Consider the following 18,422-nt stretch of genomic DNA (forward strand, 5'->3'; position numbering starts at 1 on the left):
CTGCCCCCTGTCGGTCCAGTGGTATGTTAGGTTTGACAAATAAATGTCTATTTGTAAATTATTAATAATTAATAAAGTAATTAATTAATTACTTTTATTTAATTATTTTTAAGCGAAATGGAGCCTAATAATCACGAAATGGGGTAAAAAGTAACGAAACAGAGCAGACTGACCCAGACTGCCTCCAAATATGATTAAATATGATTCAATTAATTACTTTTATTTCATTATTTTTAAGCGAAATGGAGCCTAATAATCACCCAGACTGCCTCCAAATATGATTAAATATGATTCAATGAATTACTTTTATATTTAATTATTTTTAAGCGAAATGGAGCGAAATGGAGACTGATAATAACAAACGGGGGTTAAACGTAGCGAAATGGAGCAGACTGACTCCAAATATGATTCAATTAAGTACTTTTATTTATTTATTTATTTATTTTTTAGCTAAATGGGCACTGATAATAACGAAATTGTGGTATAACAACGAAATGGAGCAGACTGACCAATTAATTGAGGTTTCGTCTCTCGAACGCCAGATGGCGCACCTGCCCTTACTACATGTACTGAGCGCATTTCACAAAAAACAAAAGCTAAACAATTAAATTAAAGTAATTATGTGGAGTCATTCTGTTTCACTCTGCTCCATTTCGTTACATTTTGTCCCCCCCATTTCGTGATTATCAGTCCCCATTTCGCTTCATTACGCCCATTTCGTATTAATTTGCTGGCTAATATACTGCGTTAGCTCACAGAGATCGTGCAAATGTTATGAAGGAAGAAGTTCATGTGCACAAGGTTCGAACTTTATCTTCGGCCTTGTGACCATGTGTGAAAGTCTCCCCACTGATTCATCTTCAAACCAAATAAAAACGTTGTAGCTGGCATTAGTTTTGACCCAGCAGGCCTAAGGCTTTACCTGTCCAGCACATATCCAGCAAAACCAGTAATTAATAAAAAAAAAAAAAATCGTGAAAGATATCCAGATTTTATCCTGAGTTCTTCCCAACGGCATTGCTGGTTGTCCATACGCGGTGTCCACTGCTTTGGTTATGCTTCAGTTTTATGGAGGTCTGTCACAGGGCCACATGTAAGCAAACAAACACATTCACACACCTATGGACAATTTAAAATTTCCTATGTAGCTAACCTACGTGGATGTAGGAGGAAGCTGGAGCACCCAGAGGAAACCCACACAAACACGGGGAGCACATGCAAACTCCACACAGAAAGGCCACAAGTGGGATTCGATCCCATGGCCTTCTTGCTGTGAGGCAGCAGTGCTAACCACTAAGCCACCATGTTGCCCGCCCGCGAAGTCAAGGTCAGTAAACCTTTCTTTGCCAACAAAAGCACCCAACTCACTGGTTTCCACAACCTGACCCAACACCCAGTCCACACAAGCCTTGAACAGTGGAGGAACCAGAACACACCCCTGAATAACACCAGTTTTCACTGGGAATAAGTTAGAGTCTCTGCCTCCACTCTGTGCAGCACATAACACTAACACTAACTCAGAGTGCTATTCAAAGTTGGGAAAGCTCCCCCCTCCCATCTATGATGTCACCAAAGAAAATGCGTTTGTGTATTTTAATTCATCAAAACTCTAAATTGTTTCCAGAGCACATTGGCGACATTTCTTTAAATACTAAGGAACAAAATTATAGTTTTGCAGAAGAAAATCCTTTCTATGGCGTGAGTGCTTCAGCCTAGTCGACCCACTCTTATGGATGCAAAAGAAATAAATAATGTGAAAATATAACATGTGTCACATTAATATCTTATTTAGTGTGAGGCTAGTATCCATCCTTGCCAATGTACATAATAACAATTTTTTAATAAATACATATTAAACATGTTATGGCCATAATATGTGTAAATTTCATGCTGTAAAGTTTTATGCATGTATTTATTTTTATTCCTGTACCCTTTTGGTTGTGTGAGGATCATGACATGGATTCCTGGATGATGGAAGCACCAAATAGAGAATACGACTCAGATTTGATTAAACTTTTCAATAAAAATAAATAAATAATAAAAACTTACCATTTAGCATTGACATTAGTTTTAATCAATAATTTAGTTAATCAATAGAAATTATGTAAGTTGGTTTTTAAAATTATTTTAAAAGATCAAATTAAAATGGGAAGCAGTATTATTATAAAATGTAACAATTTACATATTTTCTCCAATTTAAATCAGTGTAAATTGATGGGCAAATTTTGAATTTTTTTTGCGTGTGTGTGTTTTTTAATTTATTGACAAACTAACTGATAAATTGAACAAGTTATCAAATGATTAAACATTAATGGAAGCAATCATTACTGCTGACCTTCTTCACAATCAATAACACAAGCAAAAAGTATTCACACGATCAGTTTTCTACTTGGAGGAATTTCATCACCGTGACCTCTCTCTATGACATCACTGACACATCATCAAAACAGTCAAACACAGGAGGGAGAAGCAGGAGATCCTTCAAAAGCAAAATAGTGATCAAGACACACAAAGTAGATGCTGATGTGACCTTAAATTAAACTTTAATGGCTGATACATGATAAACTTGCAACACTTGCTTATACATTCAAATATAAAATAAGGAACCCGAAGCAAACATCACATTATAACAGCTACTAGTTAAAATGGAAATTACAAATGTTAAGAGGTATTCTGCACACACACGCACATTTTAAAGAAATTGGAAAAAAATAATGGAATGTTTAGTACCTTCACTATACTGGATTTCAAACTGCATTAATAAGCAAGATTCTTTATGCTTTCCATCATTTTGGGGAAATAGTATTCATAGCAGCCTGTGTTTTTGTTAGTAGTCAGTATTTTTTTTTTTTCCTCCATTCGTCCCTGCTGCAAAAAGGTCTAAAGGCTGATAGTTTTACATAAAACCAGCATTCAGAGGAGCACGAGCAGAAGCTATCATTATATTTCTACATGTAGTGCACCTGTGCTCACATACCTGCAACATCTATCTGATAATTCTAATGAAATCATGACGCCTATGATGATGAACAAATGCAACATACTATAATGTCGATATACATATGTCAAGTGCATGATGCCTTTACATGGATGCAAGGATGCATCATTCAGTAGGATTTAAATTTCCACTGTGCCTCCCCAGGGAGGAAAAAAGTAAAAGGGATGAATTAAGTTCTGACCGCTGAGTGCAGATGATCACAAACATAATCCCAGTGTGCAAAAAGGAGAACGTGTCGACACTGAAGATGAGGTTTGGTCAGCGCAGAGGATGTAAATAAAAAGTGACGAAGGGATTGTGTTTATGTGCACCAGTGAGATAAGAAATAATGTGTGAAACGGTCGGGGGGGGGGGGACCAGACCTGGGTCAAATATTTACTGAAAATGAACATCAGTTATGTTTTTAATTTGTGAAAATGACCGTACGGACAACAGCATAAATCAGCACGGTGAGAAGAGAAGCTTCAAGCTGTTACAGTGAAGAATACGAAAGTCAGTTTTGTTCATATCATCTCTGAAGGACATTACAATGGATCGTGTATGATAAAATGTAATGTATGGGATTAGATTTATGCCAAAATTATTGATGTTTTCAAATTTCCAAAATCTTCCAAAATTTCCTATATAATTTCCTGTATTGTCAATTTTGTCGCTAGCATGGCCCAGGCAGAGGGTTGCCCCTTTGAGTCTGGTCTACTTGAGGTTTCTTCCTGAAATCATCAGAGGGAAGTTTTTCCTTACCACTGTCGCCTGTGTTCTTGCTCTGGGGGTTGGTAAGGTTAGACCTTGTGTGAAGCACCTTGAGGCAACTTTGTTGTGATTTGGCACTATATAAATTAAAATTGAAATTTACAAAATAATAATAATTGAGAGGAATTTTTAAATTAGGTGAAGCATAAAAAATACTTCAGCAGTGTTAGAACTTGACCCCCATGTAATTTGTCTTCGTTCAGCAGAATCTTGTGCCAGATTTTGTTGCTTCATTTATACAGAAGAGTGATTCCACTGATAGATTTATTTATTTATGGCTATAAAGCCAACCAATCACGTGTGCAGGTCTTATTTATGGTATGTCTGTGTTTGATAAGAAAAAGAAAAGTTTGTGGAAAAAGTGATATTCAAAAACAAAGCCAAAACATTGCCCCCTTGTGGCTGTTTGCAATAATCGTCACCCCCCCCCCCCCCAACACATTTTATTCATAGGTATAATTTTTTTTTTCTCTCTCTTACAGCAATCTAATCCTGTACATATACATATCCTAAATGGCTATCTTTTTGATGACTGGGTGTTTTAAGGCTTACAATGTCCATCAATTATGTAATCAAATGGGTTCTATGAAAACTGTAACAGCCAGAGATCAGCAATTATCTTTTCTTTTTCTTATCGTAGTCTGTATTTAAATTTTATTTTTAAATATTTTTTTATGTAACCTACTACTTTTATTGCATCTTAATTTGGGAAGCACGTGATATAGACAGTTGAAAAGTGCTATATAAACAAATGTTTTATTATTAGTATTATTAATTAGTCTATGTAGGTGTGTAAAAAGTAAGCCCCGCCTCCACGTTAGGGTTATGTCAAAAATGTAACTGAAAACTCCAACAGTGCAATTAAAACAGACTATGATTAACTAAAACAAAACATAGTGATGGTAATTAAATGGTTTTGAGGCCATTTTTGGTTTCAGCACAGAAATTGTAATAATTTTGACATCAATCTAATCCCATAGAACGAAGACATATTTCACTGAGGTCTGGCCCTTGTGAGCCCTTCAGGTCTCTGCTTTCTCTTTCTGCTTTTTGCTCTTTTTCAGAAAGGAGGGAGGCTTGAACTTCTTTTTCTTCTTGGATGGAGACTTGGATGGCGAGACATCTGGGGTGCCCCCTGGTGGTTTGGCAGGTGGAGAGGCAGGCGTGGACGTATCATTGGTTGAAAGAGCTTTCATTCCTTTTTCGAGTTCCTCTGTGGTCTGCTTCTCCTCCTCCCCTCCGTTCTGTAAGGCCGGCAAGTCTGTCTTTTCTTCTTCTGCTCATTTTTACAGGATATAAAAAAGAAAACAATAAAACGATTAGTGAATGGGATGCAGTGGCTCGAGTGGAGCAGTGCAGAAAAACAAGCTCGCTTTCTCAGAAGTGGGTCATCGTACTGTAGAACCAGCAGAATACCTATGAATCAGAATGGACGGACACAGGATGGAGAGCGACTCGTGCAGGTGCAGGTGAATCGTGGAGAACGCAAACAGCAACTACTTTACACAGTGACAACCAACACTGAAACGCCACACAAAACATTAACGAGACCTTCTTCTTCTTCTTCTTTGTCTTTCGGCTGTTCCCGTTAGAGGTCACCACAGCAGATCAGTCGTTTCCATCTCACCCTGTCCTCTGTATCTTCCTCTGTCACACCAACCACCTGCATGTCCTCAGCACATCCATAAACCTCCTCTTTGGTCTCCCTCTTCTCCTCCTGCCTGGTGGCTCCATCCTCAGCATCCTTCTCCCTATATACCCTGGGTCCCTCCTCTGCACATGTCCAAACCATCTCAATCTTGCCTCTCTGACTTTGTCTCCAAACCGTCCCACCTGAGCTGTCCCTCTGATATGTTCATTCCTAATCTTGTCCATCCTCGTCACTCCCAAAGAGAATCTCAACACCTCCAGCTCTGCCTCCTGTCTTTTTGTTAGTGCCACCGTCTTTAAGCCGTACAACATAGCTGGTCTCCCTACTGTCTTGTAAACTTTCCCCTTCACTCTTGCTGATATTCTTCGGTCCCAAATCACTCCTGCCACCTTTCTCCACCCTGCCTGCACTCTCTTCTTCACCTCTCTAACACACTCTCCATCACTTTGAACAGTTGACCCCAAATATTTAAACTCATCTACTTTCACCACTTCTACTCCTTGTAACTGCACTATTCCACTGGGCTCCCTCTCATTCACACACATGTACTCAGTCTTGCTTCTACTGACTTTCATTCCCCTTCTCTCCAAAGCATATCTCCACTTCTCCAGACTAGATTCAACTTGCTCTCTACTCTTACTACAGATCACAATGTCAATCAATCAATTTTATTTATATAGCGCCAAAGCACAACAAACAGTTGCCCCAAGGCGCTTTATATTGTAAGGCAAGGCCATACAATAATTACGTAAAAACCCCAACGGTCAAAACGACCCCCTGTGAGCAAGCACTTGACGACAGTGGGAAGGAAAAACTCCCTTTTAACAGGAAGAAACCTCCAGCAGAACCAGGCTCAGGGAGGGGCAGTCTTCTGCTGGGACTGGTTGGGGCTGAGGGAGAAAACCAGGAAAAAGACATGCTGTGGAGGCGAGCAGAGATCAATCACTAATGATTAAATGCAGAGTGGTGCATACAGAGCAAAAGGAGAAAGAAACACTCAGTGCATCATGGGAACCCCCCCAGCAGTCTAAGTCTATAGCAGCATAACTAAGGGATGGTTCAGGGTCACCTGATCCAGCCCTAACTATAAGCTTTAGCAAAAAGGGAAGTTTTAAGCCTAATCTTAAAAGTAGAGAGGGTGTCTGTCTCCCTGATCTGAATTGGGAGCTGGTTCCACAGGAGAGGAGCCTGAAAGCTGAAGGCTCTGCCTCCCATTCTACTCTTACAAACCCTAGGAACTACAAGTAAGCCTACAGTCTGAGAGCGAAGCGCTCTATTGGGGTGATATGGTACTATGAGGTCCCTAAGATAAGATGGGACCTGATTATTCAAAACCTTATAAGTAAGAAGAAGAATTTTAAATTCTATTCTAGAATTAACAGGAAGCCAATGAAGAGAGGCCAATATGGGTGAGATATGCTCTCTCCTTCTAGTCCCTGTCAGTACTCTAGCTGCAGCATTTTGAATTAACTGAAGGCTTTTCAGGGAACTTTTAGGACAACCTGATAATAATGAATTACAATAGTCCAGCCTAGAGGAAATAAATGCATGAATTAGTTTTTCAGCATCACTCTGAGACAAGACCTTTCTAATTTTAGAGATATTGCGTAAATGCAAAAAAGCAGTCCTACATATTTGTTTAATATGCGCATTGAATGACATATCCTGATCAAAAATGACTCCAAGATTTCTCACAGTATTACTAGAGGTCAGGGTAATGCCATCCAGAGTAAGGATCTGGTTAGACACCATGTTTCTAAGATTTGTGGGGCCAAGTACAATAACTTCAGTTTTATCTGAGTTTAAAAGCAGGAAATTAGAGGTCATCCATGTCTTTATGTCTGTAAGACAATCCTGCAGTTTATCATCTGCGTAACAATGAAAATTTAAGCAATGCCGTCTAATAAGATCTTCTAAATTAGTGAGATGCCATTTCCTCTCCAACTTACGGGTTATCTGCTTTAAGCTGCGAGTTTGTGAGTTATACCACAGAGTCAGGCACTTCTGATTTAAAGCTCTCTTTTTCAGAGGAGCTACAGCATCCAAAGTTGTCTTCAATGAGGATGTAAAACTATTGACGAGATACTCTATCTCACTTACAGAGTTTAGGTAGCTACTCTGCACTGTATTGGTATATGGCATTAGAGAACATAAAGAAGGAATCATATCCTTAAACCTAGTTACAGCGCTTTCTGAAAGACTTCTAGTGTAATGAAACTTATTCCCTACTGCTGGGTAGTCCATCAGAGTAAATGTAAATGTTATTAAGAAATGATCAGACAGAAGGGAGTTTTCAGGGAATACTGTTAAGTCTTCTATTTCCATACCATAAGTCAGAACAAGATCTAAGATATGATTAAAGTGGTGGGTGGACTCATTTACATTTTGAGCAAAGCCAATTGAGTCTAATAATAGATTAAATGCAGTGTTGAGGCTGTCATTCTCAGCATCTGTGTGGATGTTAAAATCGCCCACTATAATTATCTTATCTGAGCTAAGCACTAAGTCAGACAAAAGGTCTGAAAATTCACAGAGAAACTCACAGTAACGACCAGGTGGACGATAGATGATAACAAATAAAACTGGTTTTTGGGACTTCCAATTTGGATGGACAAGACTAAGAGTCAAGCTTTCAAATGAATTAAAGCTCTGTCTGGGTTTTTGATTAATTAATAAGCTGGAATGGAAGATTGCTGCTAATCCTCCGCCTCGGCCCGTGCTACGAGCATTCTGACAGTTAGTGTGACTCGGGGGTGTTGACTCATTTAAACTAACATATTCATCCTGCTGTAACCAGGTTTCTGTAAGGCAGAATAAATCAATATGTTGATCAATTACTTTTATTTACTAACAGGGACTTAGAAGAAGAGAGAGACCTAATGTTTAATAGACCACATTTAACTGTTTTAGTCTGTGGTGCAGTTGAAGGTGCTATATTATTTTTTCTTTTTTAATTTTTATGCTTAAATAGATTTTTGTCATCCGCAAACATCATAGTCCATGGGGACTCCTGTCTGATGTCATCTGTCAATCTGTCCATCACCACTGCAAACAAGAAAGGACTCAGATCCGATCCTTGGTGTAATCCCACCTTCACCTTGAATGAGTCTGTCATTCCGACTGCGCATCTCACTGCTGTCACACTATTCTTGTACATGTCCTGCACTACCCTAACATACTTCTCTGCCACTCCGGACTTCCTTATACAATACCACAGCTCTTCTCTTGGCACCCTATCATAAGCTTTTTCTAAGTCCACAAACACACAGTGTAACACTTTCTGGCCTTCTCTGTCCTTCTCCAACAGTATGAAACATTAACGAGACCATCACCTCAAAATAAATCATGTAACAGCCATGACCACATTTTTACAAACTACCAAAGTGTCCAAAGTGAGTATTATATATCCACCAAGAAGGTCACAAGTGGACTGGTGTTTGTTCTAATATCTCAGATATTTCTAAATGGTTTTCTATAGCAGTTTGTGGACATGAGGTGAACTGATTAGAGATGGAAGATGAGCTGGACCCCAAAAAGATTCTGGATTAGAACCCACCTCCATATGTTTGCCATGATTGGTGAAAATTAGAGTGAAAACCTAAGTTTTTACCTCAATGACCTTGATGTCAATGATTGACCTTTGGCAAATTTAATGTCACCTGGACAATTCCAGAACGCAGTTCCATATGTTTGCCATGTTTGGTTCAAATTGGCGTGAAAACATATACAAGCTGCATTCAAAAAGTATCTAATCTTTGGCCACCAAAAAAAAATACAATTATCGTATTGACCTGGGGATCTGAAATTCTAATCCCCTTCAAAGTAGTCTGATTGGGATTGCACACACTTCTCCCAGCAGTTCTGCCATTGTTGGAAGCATTTCTGGAAGGCCTCTTTTTGAATGGTGTCCAGCTGGGCCACTGCATGAGGTCCCTTTTAGTGTTGTTTTGATCTTGGGGAACAGCCAAAAACCAGAGGGACCCATGCCAGGGGAGTAGGGAGCCTGATGGATCACAAGGGTGTTGTGTTTGGCCAGGAAAACTCGCATCACCTGAGCAGAATGGGCAGGTGCATTGTCACAATGGAGCTGACAACTTTTTGGCGCCTACAGATCCAGTCATTTATGGCACACAGCATCATGGAGGTGATGGTAGGACCTTCCGATAATACTCTTCATCAATATTTTGGCCATCTGGCGCACATTTAGGGGAACAAACAGTCAGCATGAATTTGACAATTCTGCACACCTGCCGTGTTTTTTTTTTTAACCTCGGTGATGTTGGATGTTTCCATTGTGATGATCTATGTGCCGTACCTGTAACCCCATGTCTCATCACCAGTGATGACGGTGTTCAGGAAGTGGGGTCACTGTTTGCACATTCCAGCATGTCCTGTGAGATGTTTGCTCCATCGTTGGCAGCTTTGGCATGAATTTCGCTGACACGCTCCGCATGTGCAAATCCTTCGTCAAAATGGAATGTGCCGAACCTGTACTTCTCCCACCTCGTCTGCAAGTTCCTGGATGGTGACACGACGGTCAACCATAACCAAAGTCTGTATTCTGTCAATCGCTTGGTCACTTTGGCTTGTGGATGGCCTGCCGGAACGTGCTTCACGCTCCACTGATGTGCGTCCATTTTTGAAGTGTTTATACCACTGTTTTATGAGGTCTGTTAGAAAAGTATCCGACCTTTTTATTTTTTTCAAAAACCTGATGGATTTGAATCACGTGCACAATTTCTCGTCCACAATTTCTCGGATAGTCACACGACTGCAAAGCCACCGAAAGCTGTCTGAATCTTCCGAATGGTGGAAGAGCTGGGCATGTCACAACATGTCCTGTGAGACTTCAACACAAAGGCACTTTTGCTGCGCCATCAGCTTCGTGCTGATGAATTTCGCCGCCACTCTTTTCATGGCAAAATCTTTTGTCACAGTGGAATGTGCTGAAAAAGTGCTGATGTCCACTTCTTCCACAATTTCTCTGATAGTCACACGACAGTCCCACATCACCACAGCCGTTCACTTGGAAATTATCTGGTCATTTCAGCATGTTGATGCCCGCCTGGAGCGTGGCTCGCTCTCCACCATTGTGCGGCCGTCTTTAAACCGGTTGTACCGCTCCTTAATCTGTGTGATGCCCAGAGGATCGTCACCGAAAGCCGTCTGAATAATCCAAATGGTTTCCACCTGGCTGTCGCCCAGTTTCTGGCAAAATTTGATGCAGTCACGCTGCTCCAGTCGTTCCGCCATTTCCTTGCAAAGAAAAAACGACGAGAGACTCCACCCATCCTCACACAAAGGCTGCTTACAAGCAAATGACGCAACTGACAGGCGTGAAAAAATTCATGCATGCGCACGAAGGTTCAAGGTTGGCTCATGCAAGCACATGTGATTCAAATGCATCAGGTTTTTGAAAAAAATAAAAAGGTTGGACACTTTTCTAACAGACCTCGTATTTGCGTTACGCTCGTAGCATCATCAGAAACAGCCTGCTGAGTCTTGCGAATGGTTTCTGCTTGAGTGACAAGTGCTCAGTACACATTTACTCTAAGGCTGACTGTTAGCGATGGAAGCACTCTGCAGGTGGGAAAAAATTCATGCAAGTGCAAGACGGTTCCCTACACCTCCCCACCAAACGACAACTTGCACGCATCATTTGTTTCCGTGGGATAAAATAAGGTCGGATACTTGTTGAATGCACCTCATATTTTGAATTTTGACCACAGAAATTGACCTTTGGTAAATTTGATGTCACCTTGGCAAGTCCAGAACCCACCTACATATGTGTGATAAGGTTGGTAGAGGTGTGTGTGTGTATCATTATTTTGACCTTCTACCCCAATGACCTTGGCCTCTGACAAACAAACCCTTTAGAGTTTAAACTTGGGGTTGACTGTCATCCACACATTGAGTCTGGTGGAAATTGGCCAAAGGACCTGTGAGGAGTTGGAGAACAAACAGATAAACCAAAATTTTCACCTTTGACCCCAATGACCTTGACTTCTTGCCAAAACAAATCCCTTAAGGGTAGTTCTGGGGTCAACCTACATGCACACAGCAAGATTGGTGGAAATTGGCCCAACCCTTGGAGGAGTATCAGAACAAACAAACACATTTCTCAAATCATAGTGCGATACTTTGCCTTCCCCTGAAGAAACAGATCACAATTTTTCCATTCGTTAACAGATTTTTTGATAACCAACATTATCATAAGATGAAGCCTGAGTTTAAAGCACAAGCGGTGAATACGAAGCAGACAGGACAGAGGGTCAGACGGCCGCCAAGCCTCACCTGTGTCAGGGGTTTGGCAGGGCTGAAGTCCCTTTGTGGGGGAGGTAGCAGCGGGAGACTCCGTGTCACTTGCCACCTCCTCCCCTACTCATGACAGAAACAGACATACAGACACACAGTGAGCGGCGGTGGCGAGGTCGCTCCTCTCAGCACGGCATTACATTTGTGAAGACAACAGGCAGGAATGAAAGAAGACTTAAGGTGACATGTAACATTTCAAGCACACATACGAGTACATAACACTGTTGAATATTTAGAAATATTTCACCTTGAAGACGGTTGGTGGCGCATTTGTCAGGATCAATACTGATCCACACGATCACAGATTGTGATAGTGTGGAAATTCTACACGCAGTACCCCCAATGACAATGTGACAAAGGTTTTATTTGTTTTATTATTTTTGCAAATTTATTAAAAATAAACAAACAAAAAAACTAAGAAATCACATGTACATAAGTATTCACAGTCTTTGCCATGAAGCTCAAATATGAGCTCAGGTGCATCCTGTTTCCACTGATCATCCTTGAGATGATTCTACAGCTTAATTGGAGTCCACTTGGGGTAAATTCAGTTGATTGTAAATGATATATAAAGACACACACCTGTCTACATATACGAGGGTAGGCTGAAAAGTTCTAAGGCTCACTATAATGCAGTTAATGCATTACTCCTTCATGGGGAGCCTTAGAACTTTTCAGCCTACCCTCGTAAGGTCCCACAGTTGACTGTGAGAGCACAAACCAAGCATGAAGTTAAAGGAATTGTCTGTAGACCTCTGAGACAGGATTGTCTCGAGGCACAAATCTGGGGAAGGGTACAGAAACATTTCTGCTGCTTTGAAGGTCCCAGTGAGTACAGTGGCCTCCACCATCCATAAATGGAAGAAGTTCAGATCTACCAGGACTTTTCTTAGAGCTGGCCATCCATCTAAGTGAGTGATCGGAGAGAAGGGCCTTAGTCAGGGAGGTGACCAAGAACATGATGGCCACTGTCACAGCTCCAGCATTCCTCTATGGAGAAAGGAGAACTTTCCAGAAGGACAACCATCTCTGCAGGAATCCACCAATCAGGCCTGTATGGTAGAGTGTCCAGACGGGAGCCACTCCTTAGTAAAAGGTACATGGCAGCCCACCTGGAGTTTGCCAAAAGCCACATGAAGGACTCCCAGACCATGAAAAACAAAATTCTCTGGTCTGATGAGACAAAAATTGAACTCTTTGTTGTGAATGTCAGGTGTCCTGTTTGGAGGAAACCAGGCACCATCCCTACAGTGAAGCATGGTTGTGGCAGCATCATGCTGTGGGGATGTTTTTCAGCAGCAGGAACTAGGAGACTAGTCAGGATTGAGGGAAAGATGAATACAGCAACGTACAGAGACATCCTGGATGAAAACCTGCTCCAGAGTGCTCTTGACCTGGTTGTGAATGCTTATGTACATGTGATTTCTTAGTTTTTATTTATTTATTTATTTATTTTTACTAAATTTAAAAAAAAAAGTTTCATGTTGTCATTAAGGGGTGGGTAGAATTTTGAGGGAAAAAATAATGTAATCCATTTTGGAATAAGGCTGTAACATAACAAATTGTGGGAAAAGTGAAGCGCTGTGAATACTTTCCAGATGCACCGTATATCGGAGATGTTTTAACTCTGAAGTGAAAGAACATTATTTTGTTTTTACACACAAAGCTTTCTTATGTAATTATTTTCAGTTTTTTGCATAAATCAATTAGCAACATGTACAAATCCAAGGAGTTGAAGACTATACAGAGGATGTTCTTAAAAACATCAGGAGGATGAAAAAGTACTTTGTTTGAGATCGTTTGAATTTCAAATAAATTAAAAATTTTATGAGATGACGTTACCCCCCCCCCCCCCCCCCCCACATACACACACACACACACACACCAACATGACTTTTAAGTTTCTTCATCGTGGTAAGTTCTTTTTAGACTGTTATATGTCACTTTTAAAAGTGAGTAGAAAACAGCACATTATAGTAAAAATGTAAGTATGCAAATCCACAAAGCAAAACACATTTAAGAATAACTCACTTTAAGGGCCCTATCTTGACAATCTATGGTGTGCAAGCTCCAGCACTTAGCACAACTCTTTTTTTTCATAATCTGATTGTAAAATAGGGTGCAGGCTGCAAAGGGACTGGATTTAGTCACAGAATGAGTTATGGGCGTGTTTTGGGCATAATATGAAATAGACCATTCAGGCTGCTGGCACAATTTGCACATACTGCTCTGTAGAAAGTGCACTCAGAGTGAGAGGTTCCAGCAGACAAGAGCCACCAAAGCTTCCTGAAGTGAAGCAAGAATGTGAAGTTTCATATTTTTCCATAAATGTTTACATTACAGTTATTTACTTTCATACTTGTTTCATTGTGTATACAAGAGTGCACATGTGTATGTAAGGTTTGTCTACATATTGTGTAGTTTAAATCACAAATACTTTGTTAAAATTTATGTCCTTTTTATGGACCATGGTGTAATTGCTTTCTGATTCCATGCAACATCAATGCACCTTCACATGTGTTGTCTTCCTGGATGGTTGCATCCAGGACCCAAGGCAGCTCCGTAGTTCCAGTGTATGCTCAAAGACCTGACCTAAACTGATCTACATGGGCACATAGATGAGCATGTGTCTTGCAGATGTGGGTGAGAAAACCATAACTGCCTAGGTTATGCATGTTACACACTATGCACTGCTGTGTTGAAGATAGGACCCTTAGATTTGTGAAGTAGACATTTGATGTTGGAGTAGAGGTTTAGTTGAATTACTGTACCATTGGTCCTTCCATCCTGTTTCATCTGTACCTCCTTGCGGTACTCCTCCAGTTCCTGGTCTGTTAACTGGTTAAAGGGATTGGGTGGTTCTGGCTCTGGTGGGACTTTGGGTGGGCTGACTGGAGACTAAGAAGCAAAGTGACTCCTGTTAGTTTGTCAGATGTTTCAGACATACAGTGGGGCAAAAAAGTATTTAGTCAGTCCCTGGTTGTGCAAGTTCTCCTACTTAGGATGAGAGAGGTCTGTAATTTTCAACATAGGTACACTTCAACTGAGAGAGACAAAATGAGAAAAAAACAAAGGGAAATCACACTGTAGGATTTTTAAAGAATTTATTTGTAAATTATGGTGGAAAATAAATATTTGGTCAATAACAAAAGTTCAACTCAATACTTTGTAACATAATCTTTGTTGGCAATGTCAGAGGTCAAACATTTCCTGTAAGTCTTCACCAGGTTTGCACACACTGTAGCTGGTATTTTGGCCCATTCCTCCATGCAGATCTCCTCTAGAGCAGTGATGTTTTGGGGCTGTCACTGGGCAACACAGACTTTCAACTCCCTCAACAAATTTTCTGTGGGGTTGAGGTCTGGAGACTGGCTTGGCCTCTCCAGGACCTTGAAATGCTTTTTACGGAGCCACTCCTTTGTTGCCCGAGCGGTGTGTTTGGGATCATTGTTATGCTGGAAGACCCAGCCACGTTGCATCTTCAATGCTCTCACTGATGGAAGGAGGTTTTGGCTTAAAATCTCATGATACATGGCCCCGTTCATTCTTCCCTTAACACGGATCAGTGGTCCTGTCCCCTTTGCAGAAAAACAGCCCCAAAGCATGATGTTTCCACCCCCATGCTTCACAGTAGATATGGTGTTCTTGGAATGCACCTCAGCATTCTTCTTCCTCCAAACACGATGAGAGTTTTTACCAAAATGTTCTATTTTGGTTTCATCTGACCACATGATATTCTCCCAATCTTCTTCTGGATCCTGGCAAACTTCAGACGGGCCTGGACATGTACTGGCTTAAGCAGGGGGACACGCCTGGTACTGCAGGATTTGAGTCCCTCTCTGCGTAGTGTGTAGCCTTTGTTACTTTGGTCCCAGTTCTCTGCAGGTCATTCATCAGGTCCCTCTGTGTAGTTCTGGGATTTTTGTTTCTCCATTCTCATGATGATTTTGACATTCAGCAGCTGCCGACAAGGTGTCCGTAGCTGCTAATGAACTAACTGTATGAAGTAACTGTAAAATATAACTGTATAAATTAACTAATGAAGTAACTTTCCAAAGTTACTTTCCCCAACACTGATAAGGAGTTCCAACAGGAGGTGGAGGACAGAAGAGCTTCTTAAAGAAAAAGTTACAGGTCTGTGAGAGCCAACTAATCTGCTTGTTTGTGGTTGACCAAATACTTATTTTCCACCATAATTTACAAATAAATTCTTTAAAAATCCTACAATGTGATTTTCTGGATTTTTTTTTTCTAATTTTTTTCTCTCATAATTGAAGTGAAACCTATGTTGAAAATGACAGACCTCTCTCATCTTCCTAAGTAGGAGAACTTGCACTATCAGGAGCTGACTAAATACTTTTTGGTCCCACTGTAAGAGAGGACAGGAAGGCAGATGTTGGCGAGCAGCTTACTGGAGGACTGTCCTCTGTTATGACTGTGGCTAAGACCTGAGACTGTGGCCCCGCCGTCTTTGTGTCCTGACGATTTTGCTGTCGGATCTGAAAAGAAAAAAAAAAAAATAGGCTTAAGATCATGAAAGGAGATGAAAACTGCAAAAGACAAAAAAATTTAGACCGACCTTGTTTCGTGTCTCGATCACCTCCTGAGGGTTAGTAAAAAGAGGAACAAATTGGTTTGGATTTTCTATCTTGATCGATGTGCTGCCGGCCTGTGTCACCTCCTCCGTCTTCAACCACTAAAAGACAGAGACACAAAACATCTCACACTCTGTTTTCATTAAATTATCAATAGTACAAAGTACAATAGTCTCTAAAGCCCAAATCTGTTATATGTTAGCTAGTCTATCTGTGAAAAACTGAAAAAATCACACAGTTATTTTTTCAGGAAATATAAAAATTAACTTAAGATTTTCTAAGCATAATTGTAACTCTAAGTATGTTTTTAAGCACATTATAAATCCCTTTGCTCACTATGGAGTCAGCTCATGCAAAATGTTAGCCTATTAGCATTGTATTATGTGACACTAGTGAGTTTTCGTGGTGATGGTAGCCTGTTAGCATTATGTTATGTGATGCAAGTGAGTTGTCATGTTAGTGCTAGCCTCTTAGCAAGAAAAGCTAGCAGGCATGCATGTCTTTATGTTAGCAAGTATTTATTTTTAAGCACATTAAAATGCTGCATTCAGAACTCTTGGAATGGAATCTCGAACAGAGCAGACATTAAAAAAATACGGACTTCTGCGACACCAGAAAAGGTGCTTTCATGACATTACCTCGAAGACAAATGGATCAACTACTTAGACTGAAGGAGTCTTCCCAAAGGATTAATAAAATTCAATCTAAACTATCACAGTAGACTGAGGCTAACATTGTCTTTTGTTCTAAATGAAAACACCAAAGACATTGTTGCTCATGTGTGGTGCTGCTGACCTAACTTGTTGTACATAGAATATGAATATATTACATGTAAGCAGGTATGTCTTATTAACATTTAATTTTAGCGTCATGTTAATGTGATGCTAGTGAGTTTTCATAGATTCGGTTGCAGATACTGCCATCTTTGCTGTGCGCGATGCATTCTGGGAAGGCCAGGGGGAAATAACAGTGGTATCTCTTCACTACGTTCATGGTCAAATAACTGAAAGATTTTTTAAAATACTCCAAAATAGTCGCCTTTTGAAGACATTTAACTCCTTTGTCAAAGGCTTTGCTTCTCCTTCTTTTGTTCAGCATGGGTGGAGGTGATCACATCTGATTTTAATAGCATTACCGCCGATCACCGGCATTAATTTACACATTCGCTTCCCATGCTAGCTCAGTCATGAAGTTTACAGTTGTCTGCAGAAACTGAGCTCAAAACTGAAGGATAAATGATTTTTATGTCAGACTAATCTATCACAGCAACAAAGAGAATATAGCACCTAGAGACAACACTCTGATGCGTTTTAGTTAATAGCCACTGGTGGCGCTGTGGAGGCACTGCCACCATCTTGAACTGCTGATGATAACATCAGCACATTAAAATGCTGCATTCAACATACTTTTTTGTCTTGATGGATCATTATTGGGGTTTATTTTCATCACGAGCAGAATACTGAAGACACGATTAATAGCTGTGGTGAACGCTGGGACCATTGTGACTAATAAAATAATTACAGAAAAGACTTTCAGCTCTTAAAATAAGTGATTTATTTTCTGCTTGTTGGCGGCTGAGAAACACACCTGGAGCAAACACAGAGGGACTTCTTTAAAAACGATGCGGTTATTCACACGCAATTCCACGATAAGGAATTAAAACAGACATCTTTACGTCAAGCTGTGATTTGTAACTCAAAGAGATACAACCTCAACAAGTCAGACTTAAAAACTTAATTTACTGTGTGTGCTGCCAACAGATTTGCTGCAAATGATGTAAACTTTGTTTTTGTTGATTTAAAAAAAATTAAAATACAGGCTCAAACAGCAGTTCTTCCTGTTTGCTGGCCGGGGATTTGTTTAGAATGGAAATAGACACATTAACAGGACAGAAATATGAACCGCAGTTCAGAAAAGCTGCACGCTAATGACCAATGCAAAGCAACGCAAATGCAAAATAAAGCGTAATATTCCAATGTCAGGTTTGTTTTCTGAGAAAGAGCCACAGTGCTGTGCTGTCAATACATCAGATCATCATTTTATGGATGTGAACATTTTGCACGAACAGCTTGGTTTGACTGTGACATCTGGGGCTCATTACATATGTGTTCCA

The 18,422-nt window shown here is 40.3% G+C and overlaps 1 protein-coding gene across 1 annotated transcript in view; it reads right to left on the reverse strand.

The window, feature by feature from the left end:
- Positions 1-3,353: 3,353 nt before the first annotated feature.
- Positions 3,354-18,422, reverse strand: part of LOC117511232 (beta-adducin-like) — a 107,141-nt gene continuing 92,072 nt past the window's right edge. The window contains 6 exon segments of the mRNA XM_034171234.1: positions 3,354-3,605; positions 3,852-5,024; positions 11,694-11,777; positions 14,486-14,612; positions 16,127-16,213; positions 16,294-16,410. Coding sequence (XP_034027125.1) covers positions 4,771-5,024; positions 11,694-11,777; positions 14,486-14,612; positions 16,127-16,213; positions 16,294-16,410 — 669 coding nt within the window. The 3' untranslated portion in view covers positions 3,354-3,605; positions 3,852-4,770.

The sequence above is a fragment of the Thalassophryne amazonica genome, chromosome 5 (assembly GCF_902500255.1).
Source record: "Thalassophryne amazonica chromosome 5, fThaAma1.1, whole genome shotgun sequence".
In the NCBI taxonomy this organism is placed as follows: Eukaryota; Metazoa; Chordata; class Actinopteri; order Batrachoidiformes; family Batrachoididae; genus Thalassophryne; species Thalassophryne amazonica.